Here is a 23,601-nt window from a genome sequence, read left to right as displayed (position 1 = left end):
CCTTGAGGCGCGTACCCTCCATATATACCTGCTCGCGCAACTACGACGATCTTCCGACGCAACGCTGTCCCCCCTACGTGTCTCTCTTCAATATATCTGCAGCTCGAGCGCTCCTCCTTAGCCAACCCTTTCCTGCATCGATAGGCATCTGTCAGGCACACCTACACGCAGACATGGACGCATCAAAACGAGTTTCGGCGCTCAGACCGCTCGACCTTCCTGTGTTCGTCGAGGCTGCTTCCGGTGTCGACAAGCCTTACTCTCCCGAACGCGATGAGCGTGGCTACACCATCCTCAAAGGCGATGCCCGCTTCGACGTCACACCCAAGCCCTTGATCGACAACGATGAGGCTGATCTTGGGCGCAAACGCAAGCACCGAATCACCTACCTCGAGGGTATTCGCGGTCTCATTGCATTTCAGACGCTTCTCTGGGTCTTCTTTCGCCTCTTTGCGCCTGCCATCGTGACGGATCGCGACTTTGACGGCACGTTTCCGGCAGAACTTACAAGGTCATGCCCGCAGTGGATGAACACGCTCCGCAAGTCGCTTAGCCCGCTCTTCTTCAACGGTAGCTTCCAGGCCAACATGTACATCATCCTCATGGGTCGAGTGGGCATGCAGACCTTCCTCGAGAGGCGCGACGGTCTGACTTTGGCTGGTCCAGGAATGCGCCGTCCAATCCGCCTGATCCTCCCCCTTGCCATCGCGTTGGCGCTCACTTCGGTCGTTGCCGCCCTCAACGGCTTCAAGTATGCTTCAGTGTTGGCAGAAAAGCTCGATAACCCGCTCGCGCATCCTCCCAAGGTATGGGCCTCGACTGTCGAGTACGTCAACACGGTGGTTTCGTTTGTGTTTGCACCCTACGCCTACACCACCTCGGTGGCGAGCTCGTACATACCCCCTGGCGGCATCATGTGGTTCACCTCGGTCGTCTTCCAGCAGACGTACGTGCTTACCGTCTACGCCTGGGTGATCCCCTTCACCATCTTCCGATGGAAGAACGCTGGCTTGATCGGGTTCATCCTGCTCTCAGCCTGGATGGGTCGCTGGTCGTGGTACACGCTCACCGGTCTCGCCATTGCCGAGTACTCGACCGTCTACAAGCAGCTACTGCCCGAGGAGGGCATTCCGCTCAACTCGGAAAAGACCAAGTTCCTCAACCCCAAGCTGGTGCCTACCCTCTTTGTGGTGCTTGGGGTCGTGCTCAAGTACTTGTGGATCGCCGCGCTGCCGGGCAAGTACTACGATGACTACATTGGTCACATCGACCTCAACACGGGCTCGCTCAACCGCCACTGGGACTACAACAACATTGCCTACCCTCGATGGGATGACTGGCTGCTTGCAACTGGTCTGCTGGTGCTTGTTGAGCTTAGCCCTGCGCTCCAGAAGCTGTTCTCGGCTCGGTTTTTCACATACTTTGGCCGCCTCGGCTTCTCGATTGCCATGGTCTCGGGCACGGTGATGCTCAGCATCGGCAGCTTGTTCTACCACCACCTCACCGAGGGGCTTGGTTGGACCAACCCAGCTCAGATCACCGCTGCTCTTTTCTTTACTATGGTGCCGCTGTCCGTCCTTGCTTGCGACGTGTGGTCCAGAGTCGTTGATGATGCTTGCATTGCTTTCGCGAGGGGGTTCTTCCACTTCTTGCGTACGTGAAGCCGCTCTTTGTTGTGAATTTGTGTATGCTTTGCCTTGTATAGATACCCACGGTCTTGTCTGTTCTGCTGTAGCAAAGTCGTACTGCTTTTTCGGCCTGTCTTGTCGTGTTCAAATCAGTAGCAGGCTGTATGACCATTCAAGTACGGGAGAGTGTGTGTACTTTTGTGCAAATCGACGTAAGACGTAAGGAAAATGTCTGAAGGGCGCCTGCGCATCACTACACCAGGCTGCGCGGTGATTTCCGAAGGAGTCTACTGAGAGACTGACTACTTGCTGACAAGATTCGACCATCGAGATCGCATCGAATGTGCGAGAGCCGAAAAGCTTGCTTGCAACGGAGAACGTTCCGCGTACACCCCGATCGCGTCCCGCGGGAATTCTGTCGTCCCCACACGTCATACTCATGGCTCCAAGTCGAGAATCAAAGGCCAACGCCTTGCTTCTGTGGTAAGCGTTAGTTTGCATTCAGCGTTATGCTCGGGAAGATCAGACGACCGGCGGCCGAAAAGAAAGTGTCTTCTCGATGTCGCTGTGCCTCTCGCAGCAGAGCGTGGGGCGAACATTTGTCGGCAGCCGTGAAGTATGAGACTGGTGAGTCTCCCAACATCTTCTTCAACTTTGACTCTTGAGCGCGTATCGCTCGTCCTGCTCTCCAAGACCTTTACTCTGAGAACCATCCACTCCTTGCCTGGAAACAGTGGAACTTACGGTCGTGGTTCTGCTCCGCTCTTGAGGAGGGGTTTCGCGGGCACTGCTACTGCTTTGATGCCTTTTTCTGCGATGACGCTGCAGGGCTCTTCGTCCGGCTCACTTGACAGCTATTTCATGCGTACATATACACATCTTCGCAGATCCAACCTTCAGCTGCTACTCTCAACGACTCCTGGATTTGCCCTTCGCTACCTCAAGCAAAGCACAGCATCGTGTGCACTTCTCCTATTGCTACACCCGCCACCACCTTGTCGAAAGAAGCTTCAGTTTGATCATGAAGGTCTCTCGCCACTTGATCGTGGCCGTTGTGGCTATTTTGTCAGCATCTGTCGCTGCGCTGCCGGCAACCCGATCGAGGGATGACACGCATCACACCAGCCCCAATGGTGTTAGCATCGGCTCTTGGGACCGTGGAAGCAGTAACGGCATGCAGAGGACGTTCCACAGCCGGCGTTTGGCTGCTGCTGGACCGTGGCTCTCTCGGTCCACGCACAAGAAGACCTCATACTTGAAGCATGCCAGGAAGAAGCTGGCGAAGTCCACCTCCCCTTCGCCCGCTGACAACAACGGCAACAACAATGGCAACAATAACCGCGGCAGCGACAGCGGCAACCACAATGCCAACTATAACACGGGCCACTTGATCGGAAACCACAACTCGAACGACAACCGCGGCAGCGGGAACGGCAACCACAATGCCGACTTCAACAGCGGCATCGGCGAGGGCAACTACAACGGCAACGCCAACACGGGTGGCGACAACGGCAACTCAAACGCAAGCTTCAACAGCGGCAGTGCGCAGGGCAATGTCAACGGCAACGACAACCTCGGCTTCAACAACGGCAATCGCAATGGCAACGCCAACCACGGCGTGTCGAACGGCAACGCCAACGGAAACGCCAATTGGGGGCTCACGAACGGGGACAATAACGGCAACGGCAACGTCGGGTACGGAGATGCAAATGCGAACGGCAACGGGAACGGCGGCAGCTTTAATGGTAATGGCAATGGACAGTACAACGAAGGTGACCGTAACGGTAACGGTAACGGCAATGGAAATGCTGGTACCAACAACGGCAATGAGAACGGCGTCGACAATTGGGGCAACGACAGCGGCAACGAGAACGGAAACGGTAATGTCGGCCAGGACAACGGCAACCGCAATGGAGACCACAATACGGGCGAGAGCAACGGCAACAACAACGGCAACGGCAACGTCGGCGCTGATATCGGAAACTTCAACGGCAGCAAGAACTTTGTCGCTGGCACCAAGAACAAGACCGGCTCGGGAAACGGCAACAACAACCGTGCTTTCTCGCGAGGAGCCAGCGGAACTGGCAATGGCAATGGCAATCACAACATCGTGCTCGGCCAAGGTAACAGTGTGGGCAGCAGCAACGGCAGCCACTGTCGCTGCAAAAGCCCCGGCGGCGCTAACGGCAATGGCAATAGAAACCTCATCATCAGCAACGGCCAGAGCATCGGCAGTAACACCGACCAAAACGGCACGGGTAACGGCAACATAATCCTTAGTAGCTCAGGCATCGTTATCGGCGAGGGTGCCTCCGACGGCAACATCCATCTGAAGTGAACGACGTCGCAAGCAAACCAACTTTTTCCATTACCTGCGCACTCTATCAGCACCAAAACACGTGTGCAATCAAAGCTTCCACTCCTTCTGAATCGCCTGAATCACCGCCTGCTCTACATCATCAACCAAGATCGTCGGCGTGTAGTTGGGCGGTCCGTTGTGGTCCTTGTACACGCCCGTGCGAACGAGCGCCGACGACCAGCCAAAGTCGACAGCGCCCTTGATGTCGCTCTCGGTGTTGTCGCCCACCATCCACACCGACGGCCCGACCAGCTTGGCCGCTTCTGCCGTGGCGGACGTGGGGGAGGAAATGTTGATGAGGTGTTGGCGCAGAAGCTCGTTGGCGTAGTCGTACGTGATGCGGTAAGGTTTGCCAAACACGGTCGACTGCATTTCGCGTCCCGTCGTGTGCTGTGCAGAGGGGTGCGAGGGGATGGTAACAAAGCCTGAGGGTCAGCGTGAGGTGCGTTTTCATGGTCAGCGGCAGCGGGACGTACCTTGTAGACGTTCTCGATGGCAAGTCGGAAGGCGCCTTGTCCGAATCGTACTACACTATGGTCGTTGCCCCAGACTGAAAGTTACGAGCCAAATCAGAAGCAATCGATGTTATGTCAGTTTGAGTATGCAGCCTGTCATCGTAGCTGGCCTGCTCGCTGAGCAAGGATGCTGCACTCACGCAAATCTCCATGGGAAAAGTAGATGGGAATCTGCTTGTCCGGCAAAGGCTCGGTCGGAGGGTGCTCGGTTCCAAAAACACCGTTGTGCGATCTCAAGATGTCGATGATGATTTGTGTGTCTCTGCCCCACTCTCTGCTGTCGTGGAAGACAAGGACGGCTGCGAACTCGACTTTGGAAAAGTCGTCGCGCTGTGGAGACAAGAGGTGCAAAATGGTGTCGACGTTCTTGTCAGCTTCTGTGGATAATCTGGTAGTGAAGGTCTCATTCGATACTCACTCGAACATATGGCAGTTGCTCGGGATGCACAGTGGAGAAAGGCCACGCAGCCGGGGCATGTGCATGAAGATCCAGAGTGGTGTAGACGTTTTGAAAGCCGTAGCTCTGCATGACTTCTCTGGCAGCGTTCGGCGGTGTCTCTGGGCCTCCGACCATGAGAATGGGCTTGTTTCCGTACAGAGGCACGAGAGACTTCATAACTGTATGAGCTTGAATCACCTGATCTTGTGTGACAGGCACCTCGAGTTCTCTGGCGAGATCCTTGGCACGAGCCGACTCGTGCTTTCCTCCGCCATTGGTGATGAAGATGTAGGGGATCTTTTGGTTTCGTGGGTTGTTGCCTTCGAGGATTTGAAGCGCCCTCTTGGCTTCCGGAAGCACGTTGGGACCTGCTTTCAGCACGCCGTCAATGTCGAACGCAAAAGCAATGGGCTTCTGCAGATTCGTGGTATCAGAGAAACGCGACGCCGAGGTGGAGAGTAGGCGAGGCTTCAACGACGAGGACGAAGCACCGAAGCGGCACGTTGGACCCGCTGCTCGTAGCGATGATCTCAACATAGTGCGTAATGTATCGTGAGGATGATGGAGATGAGGAGAGTGGAAGAACAAGATTACCGCTCTGGTTTAGAAGGATTATAGAGCTTTGCATCGCTTAATCGGACCGAGCATCCGTACGCAATGAACTATTTGTTACACCGGCGCTTTCTTCGTTCTGGACCTTTTCTTTTTCACGAGCTCAAGCGACGCTGTGCCCAAAATTAGCGAGCTATCCAGCCTGTGTTGCGATGTCGTTGCTTTGATTCGCGGTTTGCCCGGCATTCCTGTCTCGAGAATCGTGCCGGTTCAGTAGCTAGCCGGACCTGCTACCATCCTAACTTCAAACCACCGAACTCTCCACTTTGACATCAATCGTGCATGCTGTTGCTACCCACCGCATCGCCGCTGTTCTGTGTCTTCGCTACTCCATCTCGTCGCGCGCTGCCCTACACAGCATCCTTCGTTTACGCACGGTTCAACACCATCCCAACTTCGGTACAAGGAAGCTCGTTTCCAGCTCGTTGCATGTTTACGATGCCGCCTTCCAAATCATCCAAGACGTCCAAGGCTTCCAAGGCAGCCAAGGCCATTTTGCATCCCAAGTCGACGCTAGCCACAGCTAGGGCGAATCACAGCCGCCAAGCCAGCAGCGAGTCGTTGCAGTCTTCGGAAGCAGCAGCAACACCCTCCAAATCGCCCGCGTCCTCGATCAGAAGGGCACCTTCGAGCGCCAGCATCGCATCTAACACTGCCAAACCTCTGCCTTCTGCACCGTCGTCGACAGGAAGCCCGGCAGTATCGGTTGCGGCTTTGCCAGTGGCAGCGCCGGCGCCGTCTGTGCCTGCGCCATCCATCAGCACGGATATCCTCAGCCTGACGAAGCAGGCGCCAGCGACATCTTCTACGACCGCTAAAGCTGAGCCTCGTGAGCCCAGCACTGCTGCAGCTCCGTACGCTATCGATGACAGCCCCGAGAAGGTTTCGACTGCACCTCAAGTAGAGCCGATTGAGATTGTCACTGACACTCGCCATGCTGGAGCTTCCAAGGACAATGAGACGTTCGCTGCGGAAGTAGCCGCAGTCCTTGCAGAATCAGAGCCAGTGCCGGACGAGAAGCCGTTGGCAGAAGCGGTCGCAGCACCAACTTTGGTCACGGATGCAATCGTAAATAAGCCTACCGAAGCTGCTCAGGATGCAAGCTCATCATTGCAATCAGCACCTGGCGCTCCAGCCGCAAGACCTGTCACCACAACAGCCACGTTCACCCCACCTGAACTTACACGTATGCAGCACAACACGTTCGTCTCTCGACCGAGTGATCCATCGAGGGCTGCTTTGCGCGATTTGGATCCGTCCGCCTTGCCCGCCCCACTTCGACCACTTGATCAACAGAAAGGGCTCGCGCGCTCGCCGAGCCATGTTGTGATCTTCGGATGGATGGATGCGCCGATCCGACTGGTGGCCAAGTATGCACAGCCTTACACCGTGCTCTTCCCGGATGCGACGGTGGTAATTCAGCTGTCGGACGGTAAGACCTACCGTGCGCGCGAAGCGGTGAGAAGGCAGCAGCTGCAGCGTGTCATCGCCGAGCTCTCGTCGTCCCCCGCAGGCGATACAGGGGATGCCCTCATCACAATGGACAGTACCAAAGATGTCGGCGATTCGACGGTGACGCTGATCGAGCACAGCGAGGCTCGATCTGCCTCGTCTGAGGACGGCAAGGCGCAGACGCCCGAGGTGGGCGGGTTTGTGATTCACAGCTTTTCGGACGGAGGTGCGGGCAACCTGGCGCTGTTCCTGGACGAACTGGTCCGTCGGAAGGGTGCTTCACCAAGAGTGCATTCGCTCATCATGGACTCGAGCCCCGGCAAGGCGAATCCATCGACGGGATCTTTTGCCTTCACCTTGCACCTGGCCAATCGACCTCGACTGAGGGCCATCGTGCGCTTCTTCGTCTACATTGGTCTGTATCTGATGGGACTTTGGACCAAAGTGACGGGACAGCCTGGCAGAGGAGAGCTGATGAGGAAGCGATTGAATTCGTTGAGGAGCTGGAGTTGGGTTACCGCGTCGTATACGCCCAAGGCACAGCAGCAGCAACAGCAACAGCAGCAACAGCAGGTGCAGCAGAGCGAGAAGACGGACTATCCGCCGAGGATGTACGTCTACACGAAAGCGGACAAGCTGATTCCGTGGCAATACGTCGAGGAGCACGCAAACCACCTCGCAAGCCTCCGATCGACTCGGCCACATTTGGTGGAGATGGAGAGGCAAGCCGACAGGGAAGCCTTGCTCAGCTCCGTCAAGGCGGCAGAAAGGCAAATTGGAGCAGCCGAGTACAAGGTCGAGCTGCGCAGATGGGATACTCCGGCTCACTGCAGTATCGGTCGATCCGACTTTGAGGGCTACTGGGCTGCTGTCATGGATTTCCACACGAATGTGCTCAGCACAAGAGATTAGAGGATGCGAGCAAACAAATGGAATGGTATTGTATTCTCGATTTCGACCATGTAAGAATGCTATTTGAAATGTAGATGATATAAATCAAATCTTGCCACGGATTCTGCCGCCTACCGCGTACCACTTGGCAGCAGCAATGCTGGCAGTGCCGAGGACCACCATGACACCAGAAAATGCGGCGGTGCCCCACCAATTTGGACTGTCGACGTCGCCCAGAATCGCGCCTGCGATGGGCAAGCCAAACAGACCTCCAAACGACATGAGGAAGAACATCATGCCGTTCCTGGTGCCCACCGTGCTCGTGCTTCCCAGCTGCGAAGAGCACGCGGGGATGAGCGAGACGTAGCAGCCCGAGGTGAAGCCGTAGAGGATGGCAAATGTCACCAGGCCGCCCAGGTTGCTGCATAGCGGGAAGATGAAGACGAGCACACCCGAGACAGCAAGGTGCGGCAAGACCGTGTTGATCCGGCCGAGCTTGTCTGCTACGAGGCCTGGCAGGATTCGACCGAACGACGAGGCGGCGTTGAGGATGGGCAAATAGTAGCCGTTGGCAGGAACATTGTGGGTGGACGACCACACATCCATGTACGATAAGGGCATATACAGTCCAAACATGATCAGCGAGGCGCCAATCACAAAGAACGTGTAGGCTGGATTGCGGAAGGCCGAAAACTGCGTCCACTGTACCTGGCTCCATCCGCCCTTGGACTTGTCATGCACGTCGATCGAAGGGGCCAAGCGTGTCGAGAGCGAGAGCGATGCCACGATGACGGCAAACAGCGCAAAGAAGCCGACCACGCGCATGGTCCATCCGTAGCCAATGTGTGGGATGAGTCTGCGCACCATAATGGGGAAGACGATACCTCCTGTTGACGATCCCGAAGCGACGATGCCCAATGCCAGGCCACGTCGGCGGTTGAAGTAGTGTGCGGGGCAGTTGATGGCCAGGTTGAAAACGATGCCAAAGCCAAGACCCAGACCGACGCCCTGAGCGAGAAAGAGCTGATAGTAGTCGGTGCACAAGCTGACCATCATCTGCGAGAAGACGAGGAGGACACACCCTACGGTAAAGAGAGGTCGAAAGAAGCCCAGGTCAAAAAGTCGACCGGCAAAGATGGCGGGGGCAAACATGAGAAAGTACTGGAAAGCGCCAATCCATGAGATCTGACTGGGTGTCTTGTTCGAGAGCGTCGTCTGTTGATAGTAGTCTTGGAAGATTCCGTAGGCGTTGAGATAGCCGAACGTGATGAAGGTACACCACCAACCGCCAAAGACGCAGAGCCATGCCTTGAACCCGCCTTCTGGAAAGTAGATGGCGGCATCTTCGCCTTGTGCTTTGAGCACCGCCTCTCCGAGTTCCTGTTCAGTCTTGAGCGACATGCCTGCTTGCGAGGTGGTGGCTTCCAGATCCGTGTCGTACTCATGATGGGATGGTGTGACGGCATTTTTTTCTTGATCAGTCGAGGTCATATCGGCTTGCAATGCGGAATTTGACTCGTCCAGAGGCTTTGCAGTTGGTAATGACGATGCAACCGGAGATGAAGACGACTGCGCTATCGCAGAATCCGCGCGCGGTTCTGCAGACATGGTTGAGATGAAGCCGCGAGCCGGGATTGGGTATTGTATGACGGTGGTGGCAGCAGTAGGGCTGTTCTTCAAGCTGGCTTTTATGCTGTCTCGCTGGCAGACTGACAGAAGAGATCAAAGCTTCTCAAAAGCATGTAGCTGGATCGTCTCTGTTCCAAGAATCGAGGGTCGAAGCGTTGCACGGATGCGCACTACGGAATAGGCCTTGGAGACAAGTGCGAGCGTGTGTGGCGTTAGTTAGCAGAACTTCGAAGGACGAAAGGGACGGTAGCGGCGGAGCGAATGCCGCGTGATAAAGTTGCGTATCGGATGATGAAGTTGGACAAGGCTTAGGGTCCAAGGTTGGGTCGAGGTCGAATCGAGTGGATGATCAGATGAAAGGAAGTCGTGGTCGAGAGGGTACAAGGATGAAGATCAGGCGCTCTTGTTAGCAAGCACGAAGAGCAAAGCAGGGATGGACCGAAAGAGCCTTCGCGTATGACTCTGTCTATTGTCAAGGCGAAGCGAGGACGGGGCAGAGTGTGAACCCCCGGTGCTAGTGGCAGTTGGTGTTGAGGCGAGTCGAGTTCAGCATGTCGGCAAACACGGCGTGTGCGCTTGACGACAGGGTTAAACTTAGGCTCGCCTTCGAACCGCGGGGGGACAACAACACAAAACAGAGAAGAAGAAAAAAAATACTAATAGTATGATTTGACAACTGCAGACCCCGCAACGACTTAACCCTAGTTTGGACTCTATACAGTATGTACACGACTGTTGGACCCAGCCCATTGGACGGATGGGGGCGGCGGGCGGCCTATAGAACGGGCCGCTGAATAACCGGTACGGTCCAACGACGCACGGAAAGAGCCAGAGACAGAGACAAACGCGAGCTTTCCAGACGGCATTGCCGCGGCTGCCAGCCTATCAAGCAAGAGCAGTGCTTGTAAGGGGTCTTACCCGCTTTCGGATCGAATATTTCACGCCGGCTTGGAGCCCGAGCCGAGCTGCGACCAGCCTTTCCCGTCGAAAAAAGCGAAGCGGTCAATTTCCCAGCTGCAAGTTGTCCCCTTGACAGACAGGCATGCCGTCGGAAGAACTTTGAAAATACCGTCCGTCGCTTGGCAAAACAAAAAATAGAAAGCCGTGCAAAAGGAAGCTCCAGATGTTAAACCGTATCGGTACTCACTCAGCTTGCTTTTCCATCCCCAAACTAACGTGCTTTCCGCGTCCCGAATTTTTGCGAGTGAGAAGGATGCTTTGAAAGCTTCTGCTCCGCTCTCCTCCTCTGGCTCTCCACCTCTCTCCTCACTTGCCTTTCGTACCACGGCTCCCTCGGTGGAACATACACCATGTCGCGCCCACCCGAGCTCGATCGCAACCAGGATGCAACGTGCTACATCGGCAACATCGACGATCGCGCCACCGACGCCATCGTTTGGGAGCTCATGATCCAAGCTGGGCCCCTGGTCAACCTCCACCTCCCCAAGGACCGCATCACCCAGACACATCAGGGGTACGCCTTCGCCGAATTTCAGACCGAGCAAGATGCTGACTATGCGTGTAAAGTCATGAACGGCCTCAAGCTCTACGGCAAACCTATCCGCGTCAACAAGGCCTCCAACGATCGCAAACAGATCGACATTGGCGCCAACCTCTTTGTCGGCAGTCTCGATGCGGCCGTCGACGAGCGTCTGCTGTACGAGACCTTTTCCGTTTTTGGCGGTATTCTTGGCTTGCCCAAAGTGGCGAGAGATCCCGCAACTGGGGAACCCAAAGGATTTGCCTTTGTGTCTCTCGACAGCTTCGAAGCTGCGGATGCCGCCATCGAGGCGCTCAACGGCCAGTTTTTGCTCAACAAGAACATCACCGTCGACTATGCCATCAAGAAGGACAGCAAGAATGGCGAGAGGCACGGCACTGCTGCAGAGAGGCTACTCGCTGCGCAGGCTCGAAAGAACAACGCGCTTCCCACACAGCCGTACCCGCAGCAACCTGGTCCCCCACCGCGTCCCATGGCCGGCGCCATCCCCGCCAATGGCAATCCTCAAGCAGCTGGTTGGAACGCATACGCTCAGCAACCACAGCACCCTGCACCCGCTAGCTACCCCCAAGGCGCTGCACCACCGCAACCAACACCCGCAGCATACCCACCGAATCCGCCACCTATTCACATGAACCCCGGCGCTCCTCCCTCGTACCCTCAATACCAACAATAGCGTCTTGCATCGCATCTCGATGCTCGTTCTGCTCTGTATTTCAATGTCTGTTTATGCTCCAGCATTTGTACTTGTATTTCTCTCTGGCAATCAGTTTCTGTCCCTCTGCAGGCCACTTGGCCAGTCACACGAGTCAAGTCGTCTCATTGAGTCTGATTGTGCGGTGCGATTGGCTTGTATTCTTCTGAAGGGCGTTGCTGCTACCAAACCAGGGGATGCTCGCAGCTAGTCGTACACTGTTTGTTGAAAGCGCGTGCGGGGTTGTGTGAGAGTCATGTTGTCAGTTCCCTCGCCTGCACGCTTGTAGGCTTGCACGCTTGTCTTCTTGCATACACTGCGTCGAAACTTACCGTGAACGATACCAAACCAAAACGTCCACCAGAGGATGAAGCTGAACGCGTTCTCTGTCAGGCCGTTCACCAGGAACCCCGCGACATCCTTGGGAGAGAAGCTGCCGCTTCTTGGGTCGATCGACAACGCTTGCTTTGCGCTGCCTGCCGACTTGACTTTTGTGGTTTTGCTTGCCGCAGTTGTGGCGGTGTTGCTGGATGGCGAGGAGGTGAGAGGCTTGGCGGGAGGTGATGGTGAAATGAAAAATTTGCTGGGAGTGACGTTGGCGTTGATGCCCAACACAATCAGGTTGGTCAACAGCACAGAGACGACGTAGAATCCAAAGCCGAGCCAGTTGGTCATGCCTAACACGCCCGCCACTCCGCCCGCTACCGACAGCGCTGTCGACCGCACACTGAGCGCCCGTTCGGAAGGAAAACGTACAGATACAGTCAGCGATCAGCTCCCCACCTACCTCCCACTTGGTATCACTTACTATTCTACCTGCTTGGCATTGTGAGCAACGTTTTCCGGATAGTACGACTGAGCACGCAGCTGAAGCTCCTGTTCCTGGATTAGCGCTGCTGCCGACATGTTGGCCTGTTCTTGAACTGCCAAACCGCTGTCGTGAGCAATGAAAAGTGTCGAATCGGTGAGTCGATGAGTGGAAGAAGTCGCCCAACTGAAAGGGTTGGCGAGGATCGATTGCCAACGACGCACAGACGCGGTGCGCTTTCTTGCCTCTACTCTTCGCTTTTCGCACGAAAAACGAATTTATCTTCCCCGTCCAGCCTGCGTCCTCAAATCTCGATCTTTTCGCCAGACAGTCATTCGCAACTGCCTTGGTTGTAACCTGCAAAACAGAACAAGTAGGGTATGCGCACATACAGAAGCAAAAAGATGCAGCGAATACGAATACAAATTATGGATCACACATCCGTGGTGCAAAGGGAAAAAAGGAGCGTGTTTGCGATCAGGTTGCCGTCGTAAGCAACGTGCCAAGGAGGAAGGCTGTTTGGATATACTAGGCTGTCATGCCACTAACACGGCGGCTGGTGCGACGGGTCTTGGCGATAGTCGCGGTTGGGAGGTATGCATCGTCGCTGGATGTTTTGCTCGCACTCGTCGGCGAGCTTGACTGGGCCTCGGACGAGAGAGACGAGGATGGCGCTGCCGAAGACGAAGACCTCTGCAGCACCTGTTGAATCTCATCCGTCAACGTACTCAGCTCTTTTTCCGCAGACACATCGTTGAAATCGATTCCAAGGCCCATTGGAGTTGAAGTCGCATCTTTGGAGCGAGACACCGGCGTTGAAGAGATTGCTCTGGCCACCTTGGAAGCAGCGATGGACGCCGCTGTAGAAGTGCCGCTTGCACCGTTTGATGAATCGGGTCCCGAAACTGAAGCTGCAGGAATGGTCGACGATGACGAGCGTACGGTGATTCTCGGGGTCGACGTCACACCCGTCTTGTCGGTGGCCCGACGCAAGCTGGGCATCGATCGAGCTGGCTGTGGTCTTGTGCTGCCCGCGCTTGCGCCTACGCTCGGGGCGGGCCCATTTACTCTAGTGAAGCCCTCCCTCGAAGACGACGAGCTCGAAGCAATCGAGCCCGCCGTTCCTGGTCTTTGCGCCTTGGCAGACGACGCGGACCCCGAGGGCGCGCCAATCTTCAGCGACGTACGAGTTGAGGTCGACAGCTGAGTGCCGCTACTGCCTGCCGACGCAACAGAAAGCGCTGGGCTCGACCGGCCACTCGATTCCGACGCGAGACTGCTGATTGACGGCGTTGGACGTAGTATCGGTGTGCCCACGATGCGCGGCGATTCGGTCGACAGGGACGATGCTGCTGAAGTCGGAAGGCCCTTAGCTCCGAAACGAGGTGTCATTTGGCCTGGCGTAGCCTTTGTCTGGCTTGTGAGCGCCGAGTGCAGGCTGTTTCGCAGGGTAGACGATGACGAGGTTGAGGACACGGATCGACTCGTGCTTCCTGCGGAGCTACTCGAGGCCGACGATTGTGTTAGGCCTGCTTTCGCAGCTGTGGTGCCCGAAAAGGTTCTTGGTCTGTCAACACCGCTGCTCAAAGATGAAGAGGCACTCGCAGACCGTGAGCCCACCAGAGCAGCGCCTGCGCTGGCTGGCCTCTGTTTGGGCTTCATACCGGCGGCAAGACCAGCAGACACAGTGGGTGGACGTCCGTTCCCGAGTTCGGTCGAGGACAATGCTGCTGAGGAAGGGCGGGTGCGCTCGGCGTCTTTCTTTGCATCACTGCCCTTTTTCTCGCTCCCATAGGTCTTTGCCGTGTCTGTCGCCGATGTAAACGCACCTTCTGCGACCTTATTAAAGGTAGTTTTGACGTCCGAGTCGTCCCTTCCGTTGTTGACGGACGGTCTCGAATCAGACTCACCAATCATCTCCGACTGCATTGCTTGCTCGGCTGAGGATTGACGTGAACGAGACGGCAGCGTGGTCGTCTTGCGTCGCAGTGAAGGTCTCTTGGTTGCAGTGGCGCTGACGACTGTGCTAGGAGTGCGTGACAACATGCTGTCCGTCGAGGAGGAGGCACTCATCTGGGCTGAAGAGCGGGAGGGCCACATGGATGATTGGGGTGCTCTTGGAGTATCGACTTGTTGTGGCGCCTCGTCGGCTGTGCATAGATCGCTCATGGCTGCTTCGAGCTCGGCGAGCTCACCCAGGTCAGCGTTGCTCGTCACCCGAGAATCATCATCCGATGTATCATTCGTCCCCTCCGCGTTCCAAAAGGCGTGCTGAGTGTCGGCAGCTGCGTCAGGGCTGATCCTCTGCGTCGCGTGTTGATTGACGACTTGACGGATCTCGAACAGGTCGGCCATGCACACGCCTCCACCGCCTTCACCATTCGAGGCGTCGCCATCCGGATAGCTCGAGCTGCCGTTTAAGCGCATGTGCGAGGCGCGCTCCGTCGGAGATTGACGCAAGGCCGCTGCTTCATGTAGCCTACGGATGTCACTCAAGTTTCCGGTACTTCCGACCATGCCACGAGCCGAAGCCGGTGTGGTGCTGCCGGAGCGGTGTGGGGTGGCAGCGGGGACCAAGTCACTAGGATCGGGCTTACGCATCTTTGTGTTGAGCTTGGGCAAGGCGTAGTTGATACTCTTCCGTACCCTTCGAGTGCGCCCGGTCTGGGAAGCGTGTTCTTCGTCCGCGGCAGTATGTGATGGCGCGAACGGTGTGGCTTGCATATCGGCGCTGAAGAGTCTCGCAGGGGTTGGCATTGGATCCTGAGGATCGTGATTTGGTACCTTACGTTTTCGGCCCCCGGGCGTGCGCGCCTGTGAGTGTGTAGTACCTGGCGAAGCGCTGCTTGACTCATCATGCGAGGTGGGAACGCTGTCTTTGGAGGACTGCCCCAGCTTACGCGGAGTCGAATCGGCTGGTCTTGCGTTGGTATCTAGTTGTGCGGCCGTGCGGTCATACGGCGAAGATGGTGGGTGATATCCTGCGTTGGTGATATCAGCTAGGGCTGACGGATGGTGCTGCGAGCCGACACGATATGAATGAGCCCGATCGCTACCTCGATACACCATTGCACCCTCCATAGTGTCGGAATTTGTCTCGGACGGCAGATAGGGCTCAGAGCTTGGTGCTGGACTTGACTGAAACGATGCTGAATCAAACGCTGGATTTGGAGCGTAGGAATCGATGAGGTCATTTTGAGAAAAGTAACCGCTTTGTCTTCGACTCGACTTGCGCCCTGATCTGCGTAGCGATTGGCGAGAGGAATCGTGACTCGGGTCGCTCTCTTCAGAAAAGCTGGAGTGCGCGAGGAGGGGTATATCGGATGCAGACAGAGGTGTGATGCCAGGAAGCGACCATTGATGTGAAGCAGAGCGGGAAGTGGCAGCAGCAATGACATGTTCGAGATCCATGGGCAGCTCGGGACTTCCCATAGGCGAAGGCGCGCCATCCATGTCGAGTGCAGAGGTTGCACCACAAGAAGAGGTATGTGTGCGGGTTGGTGGAGACTGCCTAGACTGAGCGGCTTGCATGGCTTGAAAGTGGTGCTGCCATTCATCTTGGAATGCGTTGGTGGCTAGAACGGGTGCCGATCTGCGATCTGAGACGACGAGAGGGGTTTTGGAGCGGTCATCCTGCTCGGCGTGTAAGTTCTCCTCTTTGAGAGACTCTAGGTGACCTTCGGGTGGCTTCGCGATGGAACGAACGATAGCAGCAGCATTTGGGTTGGGTTCGACGGTAATTCTGTTAGACGCTGGTAGTTCCGTGAGGCCGATGGATTGTTTGGAGTCGGAAGGATGGAAAGTGTGGCCTGCACTGAGAGTGAGACCTCTACCAATAGCCTCCCAGCCGGTATGAATGGTACCAATGGCGTGATGGAGCTGGCTGACTTGCGCTGTGAGTGTGACAGTGTCCATGTCCTTCTGGATATTTTCGGCCTCGAGAGCTTGAATGCGATTCTCGAGCTCACGTATTCGGAGCTGATTGAGGGCGTTGGTCTTGATGATCTCGCGATTCTGGGAGATATGCTTGCGTTTGAACTGCTCAAAGTTTTCTAGGATGGATTCCATGTTCGGTATGAGCATGGTCGCAGAGCGACTTGTCTCGATCGAGTGTGTGACGCCATGTTGCAATGAGGGGTCAGGAAGACTGGCACTCAACCTGACCTCCCGCCGTGTTGCTGGTGGCATCGCAGAGAACGTTTGTTATGGTGCAACCAGCTTGGACGACGCCCAGCTTAGCAGCTTGTAGGCAGCAAGATGGTCGCCTCTGCCAAGTTTGTGCAAAGATGGCGTCACGTGCCAGCAATGGTGGTCAAAAAGGAGCAAGAGCGGACAGTGTCTAGACGTGCTGGGCCGTCATTACTGGATGGGTGCAGGGTTGGCCACGTGCTGAATATCGTGGCTGGTGTGGGGAGAAGAAGGTGTCTGAGGGTCGCAATCGGTGCAGCAGAACAGAAGGGCAGTCAAGGTCACGATGTTGTGCTGGTGAACGCGAGCGGCGAGGAGAAGAGCAGCTGATCGAAGGCGGACGAGGGCTGGGCGTGCGCTTCGATGAGGTGGTGTTCGGTGATGGCGATGCGCAAGGCCCAGGTTGTCGAGATGCAACCAAAAGGATGGGATAGACGTTGTTGTATGCAGTTGACAAAGGCAAATCTGAGAAGGAGGAAGAGGAAGAGAGCCCAACGCGGGCAAGCAAGCTGAAACACTCCAGCCGCAGGCAAATTAAGAGATCGGGGCCACAAAAGTGTAAAAGTGTTGGTTTGGCTCGGCAAAGGCGAGTGCAACCAACACCTGCTGCGCTGTTCGCTTGCAAAGTCACCGGCAGCCGCACGTCGAGAGACCAATGACTGTTGCGCATCGTCATTATCGCCGATACTTCGTTGCTTCCTTGGCACACGCAGTCGTGTGACGATACAATATGGGGACGCAGTGCCGTAAAGTCACGCCTTCCTCCCGCTGCTCACCCTCACGCGATGCAATCCGACAGCGAGACAGCACATCCACGACGAGTCTGTCGCAGCACTCACTAGACAGTCTGCCCTCTCCAAGCATGTTTCCCGGTCACTCAGCTCTGTCGGAAGCATCCCGAAAGGAAAGTCGGTGTTCCCGCCTTGCAGCGCGGTCGCGAAATCAAGCACCGCTCACCCATTCAATTTAGAGAAGCGGCTGCCGAGCTGACCGTTGAAATCTTGCAAGCGAGCAAGTCGGCGCGGCGACCAACGAGGGGCAATGTCTTGTCCTTGCTTGGGCGTCGACGCCCTCCTCTGGCGTGAGTTACAGCTGCTGCGTTGATGGTGTCTGCGGCCTTTGAAGCTGCTCCGCAATGAAGATCAGCGCGATTTGTTTGTTCCAAAGGCGCGCCCGCCGTGTAGCTCGCTGCAATTCATGCACTTGCCCGCTCATGTAGCGAGGCGTTGGGATTTTTCTTCTTCTTCGAAACGAGGCCCTCGCTAAGTGCATCAGTTGCCCGCCGCGTTGCCGTGTGTTGTTTCTTTCAGAGTCACGTGGCCCGTGCCAATCTTGTCCAGGGCTCCTCGGCTTCTCTCAACGCGACGGCAACTCCTCGACGCGATTCAAAATTGTCGGATCTTCCGTCATGAAGGCTGAGTGGAGGGAGGATGAGGACGCAGAACTCATTTCGAGATTTCCGCATTGTGACTTCTCGTTTCTATCTGGCTTGCCACCCGTTCCTGGAGCTTACGACCACGCAGTTCCTTGGTTCGTTCCGACAGCTGCGACACCATCTCTTTTCGTCGGCACGCGGAGCGCCCTTCGAGGCTCAGTCGAGAGCAAAGATAGCGGCCGCTCGAATTTTATCTGCGATCCGTCTCGAAATCTGCTTCTCAGCCATCTTGCATCTCGACGAACACCATCCGCTCCTCTGTACGTCTCGACGGGCTTCCTTCCGGTTCCGATAGAACGCAATAACGCAGTAGCTCTTGACGCGCTGTCTCAGTGCGTCCCGTCATCGACCTCGCTTGGCTGCATAGCATTTCAACGATGAATGCTTCTCAGGAAAGCAACGAATTCGTCGAGCCAGCTCCGCGTCCACCGACGTCTGGCCCGTCTGCAGTTGCATCTACATCTCGCGTTGCACTTTCCTCGACCGCGGTGGCCGTCCCAGAAACCAGCATCGAACATCCTGCCGATGGCACAACCCCAGACTCACCATCGAACGCCGGTGATGACCACAACAAACCGATGCCTGCCACGCAGCCTGCCCCTTCTGCTGCGTCAAAGGCCAGAACTTTCATCAAGAGCTCGTCACCGGACGTCCAACTTCGCATCTATCTACCGAGAGAATTGGATCACACGCTCACAAAAAAGCTCAAGATCATCATCAGCACTCATGGCGGTGTCATGGAGTCTCGCCTTGGCAAGGCCGACATGATCGTCGTTGATCCTAAACTCATGACCGCCGCTCGAAAGCTGCTCAAACAGGCTAATGAGTTGGGCCAGCCAATCCCGGTCGTCACACTCGACTACCTCTACGACTGTGCTTCGCAATGCGCTCAGCTGGATGTCCACGATCCCAAGTACAAGTTCCAACCGACTCCACCCTCATCAGAACGAGCAAACCTTCCAGCGCCCGCACCGCGCTCCCTCAACGGCCGCAATGCCTTTACGGACGCCGATCGCCAAGCCATCATCTCGTACTTTGTCGACAAAGACGAGGCCTCGTGGAGTCTCAATGCAGCGGCCAGAGAGCTCGCAGCTTGCATCCCCACCCACCCACATACAAGCTTCCAATCCTATCTGCAAAACAATTTCGACAAGGGCTGGAATCTTAGACGTGAGATCCGTGCTGCACGACGCGATGCACTCGGTGGCGATCCATCTCAACTTCAAGCACGCATTCTCAGGTCGCAGTACACTCCTGAGCCCCTTCCATCGGAGGAGTCTGCCCCCTCCGACGGTTGGCCCCATGCCTCCTCGCCACCAGCAGCAGGAGCACAAGCACAAATAGACCACGAGCAAGGCCGTGCGTCACACCACTCGAGTCAACAAGACGAAGATGAACCAGATCTGCAGGTGCGCAAACCCAATCCGGGCGTCACGATCGACAACGTCGAAAGAAGCCCCACAAAGATCAAGCAGCCAGTCGAATACGCCTCATCTGTAGTGTCTTCTCCCGGTACCACCCCTCCGCCTTCCGTCTCACTAGCGGGACGCGCTCTGGTCTCCGGAGTCCGCGCTTCATCTGATGACGAGGAATCAGATCCGGACGAGTATTCTCCAAAGATGATGATGGAACTACTGCGTACGCAAACACCTTCACGCTCCGGGCCTCCACAGAAGTCCCGACCAAAGCCGCGGCAGACCGAATCATCCAGCAGCTCGTCGGATGATTCGGAGCTCGATCAGCTTAACCAGGATGACGACAAGGATCTCATCGAGACAGCTCCACCAAAAGACAACCCAGCACGGGCAGATCGAAGTCGCGCCGAACAATCAGAAGATCCCGAATGGGAAGGATCTCGACGCCTCGAACGAAGGATGGGCTTAGGCACGTCTCAAGGCAAACGTGCCGACGTGCGGGTCAAATTTACCCAAGACGAAAAGAACGCTCTGCTCAACACACTCGTCGATCACGTCCTGGCCAAAGGGAGCCATCTGCCACCGGCTACGCAAGACGCTATCATTGCGAAGCCTGAAGACTCCTTCTGGGAACAGTTCGCCGTCGTGCATTCCAAGCACTCGGCCGCGTCATGGCGCAGTCACTACCTCAAGAACCGTCCTGTGTACAAAGAGATGATCGACCTCATGATCCTCGACCGCGTAGCTGGACAAGCAGAAGACGACTCTGACGACGACGAGGAAGGAAGTACCAGTTATGACGGAAGCCTTGGAGAAGGCGAAGATGGTCTCGCCGCGGAGCAACAGCGTGATGAGCATCTGTCGACTGCTGATGAGACAGGCTCTTCGAGAGTCGTATCAGCTCCTGCCGAGGACATTCCTAAGAAGCTTGCTGCGAAGACCAACGGCTCCTTTCGTGCGGAAGACACAGGGGCGCCTTCTGATGGGGTCGTCGTTTGGATGCCGCCACTTGTTGCTAAGCCGCTATCCGAGAGACGGTCACCATCCAGCGAGGAATGGCCAGAAACGCCGCCGCCGCCTCCAATGCACGACGTCGACGAAGAAGAAGAAGATATGATGCAGGTCGAGGCCGAGATCGATGCCTCTGTGGTCTACTCTGCACCCTCTCAGGAGGAAAGCCCTGATGGGCCCGTTGCTGACAAAGGTGACAGTCTTGACGCAGATCCTGAGGCGCTCGAGCAGGTCGCAAACGAAGAATCTGCCGGTAGCTCTTCGAGGCCTTCCCTGGAAGCACCACGCCGATCTCAGCGAAACACAGCGCATGTCGAGCATCGGCGCTCATCAAGTATGGTGCAAGCTGGCACACCCGTGCTAGCTCAGCACCGCGACGCGCCCTTCTACGACTTTACTATGGACAGCGACGAGGAGCAACGCATCCGCAAGGCTCGGTCTCGCCCGTCGCTGCCCAATCTGCAAAGTCACCAGGACGGAGCCTCACCGAAGGTGCAAAAGTCGCGCATCACGGCTGATCGTGTTCTTGGCCATTTTGCCACACCGTCTCGAAGCCAGAAGCCCGCAGCCACTCGTCAGGTCTTGTCGGTAGGCCGTCGCAATGAGGACGATCGCTTCCAGCGCACACGAGAGTGGGCGCGCAGCGTGTCTCGCACCCCTCCGTCTGGCTCCTCGGACGCTTTGCCGAGTATGGCCGTTGCAATCACCGAGTCGTCTCGCTCTCGCGCCAGCCGCATCCTCCGTGGACCCGTGCTCCGTTCTCCCTTTGCGGCCGAGGAGACGCCGTCGCGCCAGCACGACAGACCGCAGTCCTTGCGACACATTTCGCGCGGACGTGACTCAGGCGCACTTGCCCCCGTGAGCCCAACGCCGGTGCGCGCTCGAGCAAAGGTTGTGGACGCGTTATCGGAGCAAAACGCAGCCCGATCGGCTCAGCACGCAGCGCGCATGCGGTACCGTGCTTCAGTCGTGCAATTCCGCGAAGAGTTCGGAGTTGACTCGCGCTTAGGAGCGACGCTGCTTATGCGCTTTGGGGGCTACGTTGACGACGCTCGTGACGGCATCCGGGCATGGCTCAACGAGATCTACGAAGCGTACGGTGTCGAAGCTGACGTGGCGTTCGAATACGTCAAGACTTCGCAGGGAGATTTTGACCAAGCTGAGACTTTTCTCCGGCTGGCCGCCATGACCCGCTCCGGCAGTACGTCCAACCGCTCTTCCGGCAATGTGTCGCGTGCTGCAACATACTCTACCAGCCCCCGGAAGCGTAGTGGCATCGCCGACGAGCGCAGCTTCACCCGTCCCGAGGCATCAAAGCGATTCCGCAGCTAGGCGCGCTGCACCTCGTTTGCTCCTTTCAGTCGACCCAAGATCGCGTGTCACAAACCCACAATGAAGCCCTAGTCGATCTTGCTCTCCTCGCATGTAGCAATAACCCAAGGTGTATTGTATGAGTGCATTGTACGACGGAACCGTATGCCACGAGGGATTCTTGAGCCGGAACGAAGTTGATTGCTTTTACGGTTTGGTTGAGCTGGATCAGGATCGGGTGAAAAATATATCCGTGATCGCGATTGTTAAGAGTGGAGGACGAATTGGAAATTTGAACGGCTCGAGAAGAAAGCTCAAAATTATGTCCAAGCCGGCCTCCTTTCTCATCCTTGCTCACCATCACCACCCCGGATACCCCCAAGCAGGCGTCGTAACAGAATGTCAGCAACAGCCTCAAGATCAGTTGCCTCGATCGGCACTGCTGCGCAAGCTTCCTTGAGCTCGGATGCGCTGCCGCCGTTCGTCATTCGTGCCAGCAGCTCTCGACCGTCTACTTCCAAGAACACCACAGCTACACCCAAGCGTCGATTGAAAGGATGCAACACGCCATCCAGGCTGGTACACTACTCAGGAGAGGCACACCCGGCCTCTTCCTCCTCTCGCCTCTCACGATATGCGCCGACGTTCACCAAGGACGATATGGATGTGGACCAGGACGATATGGAAGCAGCGGAGGAGGAAGATCACGACGTCAAGATTGCCGTAGCCGGCGCGAGCATCGCCTCTTCGCACGTCTTCATGAAGGGTCATGGAACATTCTTATCGGCGAACACAGACGAGATCCTGTCGTCGATGTGCGGTACCGTCGAACGCGTGAACAAGTTGATATCCGTGCGTCCTGCTCGCTCCAGATATGCTGCCGAAGTGGGTGACCTGGTCATTGGCCGTGTCACCGAAGTGGGCCCCAAGCGATGGAAGGTTGACATCAACGCCAAGACCGACTCAGCCTTGCAACTCTCGTCGATCAATCTACCGGGAGGCATCCAAAGGCGAAAAGTGGAGAGCGACGAGCTGCAGATGCGCAACTTCTTCCAGGAAAACGACCTGCTCGTCGCCGAAGTCCAGATGATGTTCCAGGACAACTCATCCGCTCTGCATACACGTTCTCTGCGCTATGGCAAACTCAAAAACGGCGTTCTCGTCACCGCGTCACCCAATCTCATCCAGCGCCTCAAATCGCACTTCGTACATCTCAAAGACGACGAGCTCGCCTTGGACGTCGACCTCATCATTGGCCTCAACGGATACATCTGGATCGCCAAGCACTTCCCGTACAGTCAACCGTCCAACTCGAGTAGCGGCAGCGGAGGCGGAGAAGGAGGAGGAGGAGGCAACGAGGGTCTCGCTGGCTCCGGTGTTGGTATGGACATCGATGCTACCTACTCGGACCAGAACGATGCTGACTTGAGCGTGGAGCTGCGACGCCAGATTCAGCGCGTTGCGAAATGCATCCATGTTTTGGATGCGTACCACCACCCGATCTCGGACGTCACGATCCACTCGCTGGTCGACATTTCGGTTGTGTACGTCGGACCGATCCTCCAGCAGAACGAGCAGCAGGACTGGCACCGCGACGTCAACCTTACCTCGCTCATGATCGCGCAGCTGCGGTCCGGGTCCAGCTTGGCCGAGTAGCGTCACCATATCCCGCACGCACGTGTTCTCTCAGTAAGAATGACATCCGTTCGATTA

General features: G+C 56.4%; 10 protein-coding genes across 10 annotated transcripts; 6 read left to right on the top strand and 4 right to left on the bottom strand.

Moving 5' to 3' along the window:
• Positions 1 to 173: 173 nt before the first annotated feature.
• EX895_002250 (uncharacterized protein) lies at positions 174 to 1,661 on the top strand (the record flags this gene model as incomplete). The annotated part of the gene is made up of 1 exon (XM_029882849.1): positions 174 to 1,661. The coding sequence occupies one exon, from the start codon at positions 174 to 176 to the stop codon at positions 1,659 to 1,661; it is 1,488 nt and encodes a 495-aa protein (XP_029740994.1).
• Positions 1,662 to 2,649: 988 nt separating this feature from the next.
• EX895_002249 (uncharacterized protein) lies at positions 2,650 to 3,966 on the top strand (the record flags this gene model as incomplete). Its single annotated transcript, XM_029882848.1, has 1 exon — positions 2,650 to 3,966. The coding sequence occupies one exon, from the start codon at positions 2,650 to 2,652 to the stop codon at positions 3,964 to 3,966; it is 1,317 nt and encodes a 438-aa protein (XP_029740993.1).
• Positions 3,967 to 4,035: 69 nt separating this feature from the next.
• Positions 4,036 to 5,478, bottom strand: EX895_002248 (uncharacterized protein; the record flags this gene model as incomplete). The annotated part of the gene is made up of 4 exons (XM_029882847.1): positions 4,036 to 4,377; positions 4,464 to 4,537; positions 4,643 to 4,832; positions 4,921 to 5,478. 4 exons carry the CDS (start codon positions 5,476 to 5,478, stop codon positions 4,036 to 4,038), a joined length of 1,164 nt encoding a protein of 387 aa, XP_029740992.1.
• A 513-nt stretch (positions 5,479 to 5,991) lies between these two features.
• Positions 5,992 to 7,917, top strand: EX895_002247 (uncharacterized protein; the record flags this gene model as incomplete). Its single annotated transcript, XM_029882846.1, has 1 exon — positions 5,992 to 7,917. One exon carries the CDS (start codon positions 5,992 to 5,994, stop codon positions 7,915 to 7,917), a length of 1,926 nt encoding a protein of 641 aa, XP_029740991.1.
• Positions 7,918 to 8,001: 84 nt separating this feature from the next.
• On the bottom strand, positions 8,002 to 9,504 carry EX895_002246 (uncharacterized protein; the record flags this gene model as incomplete). Its single annotated transcript, XM_029882845.1, has 1 exon — positions 8,002 to 9,504. The coding sequence occupies one exon, from the start codon at positions 9,502 to 9,504 to the stop codon at positions 8,002 to 8,004; it is 1,503 nt and encodes a 500-aa protein (XP_029740990.1).
• A 1,331-nt stretch (positions 9,505 to 10,835) lies between these two features.
• EX895_002245 (uncharacterized protein) lies at positions 10,836 to 11,702 on the top strand (the record flags this gene model as incomplete). The annotated part of the gene is made up of 1 exon (XM_029882844.1): positions 10,836 to 11,702. One exon carries the CDS (start codon positions 10,836 to 10,838, stop codon positions 11,700 to 11,702), a length of 867 nt encoding a protein of 288 aa, XP_029740989.1.
• A 225-nt stretch (positions 11,703 to 11,927) lies between these two features.
• EX895_002244 (uncharacterized protein) lies at positions 11,928 to 12,626 on the bottom strand (the record flags this gene model as incomplete). Its single annotated transcript, XM_029882843.1, has 3 exons — positions 11,928 to 11,938; positions 12,053 to 12,447; positions 12,529 to 12,626. 3 exons carry the CDS (start codon positions 12,624 to 12,626, stop codon positions 11,928 to 11,930), a joined length of 504 nt encoding a protein of 167 aa, XP_029740988.1.
• Positions 12,627 to 13,056: 430 nt separating this feature from the next.
• Positions 13,057 to 15,285, bottom strand: EX895_002243 (uncharacterized protein; the record flags this gene model as incomplete). Its single annotated transcript, XM_029882842.1, has 1 exon — positions 13,057 to 15,285. One exon carries the CDS (start codon positions 15,283 to 15,285, stop codon positions 13,057 to 13,059), a length of 2,229 nt encoding a protein of 742 aa, XP_029740987.1.
• Positions 15,286 to 18,528: 3,243 nt separating this feature from the next.
• Positions 18,529 to 21,909, top strand: EX895_002242 (uncharacterized protein; the record flags this gene model as incomplete). The annotated part of the gene is made up of 1 exon (XM_029882841.1): positions 18,529 to 21,909. One exon carries the CDS (start codon positions 18,529 to 18,531, stop codon positions 21,907 to 21,909), a length of 3,381 nt encoding a protein of 1,126 aa, XP_029740986.1.
• A 378-nt stretch (positions 21,910 to 22,287) lies between these two features.
• EX895_002241 (uncharacterized protein) lies at positions 22,288 to 23,544 on the top strand (the record flags this gene model as incomplete). Its single annotated transcript, XM_029882840.1, has 1 exon — positions 22,288 to 23,544. One exon carries the CDS (start codon positions 22,288 to 22,290, stop codon positions 23,542 to 23,544), a length of 1,257 nt encoding a protein of 418 aa, XP_029740985.1.
• Between the last annotated feature and the right edge of the window lie 57 nt (positions 23,545 to 23,601).

The sequence above is a fragment of the Sporisorium graminicola genome, chromosome SGRAM_13, assembly GCF_005498985.1.
Source record: "Sporisorium graminicola strain CBS 10092 chromosome SGRAM_13, whole genome shotgun sequence".
NCBI lineage: Eukaryota > Fungi > Basidiomycota > Ustilaginomycetes > Ustilaginales > Ustilaginaceae > Sporisorium > Sporisorium graminicola.
Note: the sequence above shows the minus strand (reverse complement) of the source record. Positions and strands in the feature narration are given on the sequence as shown.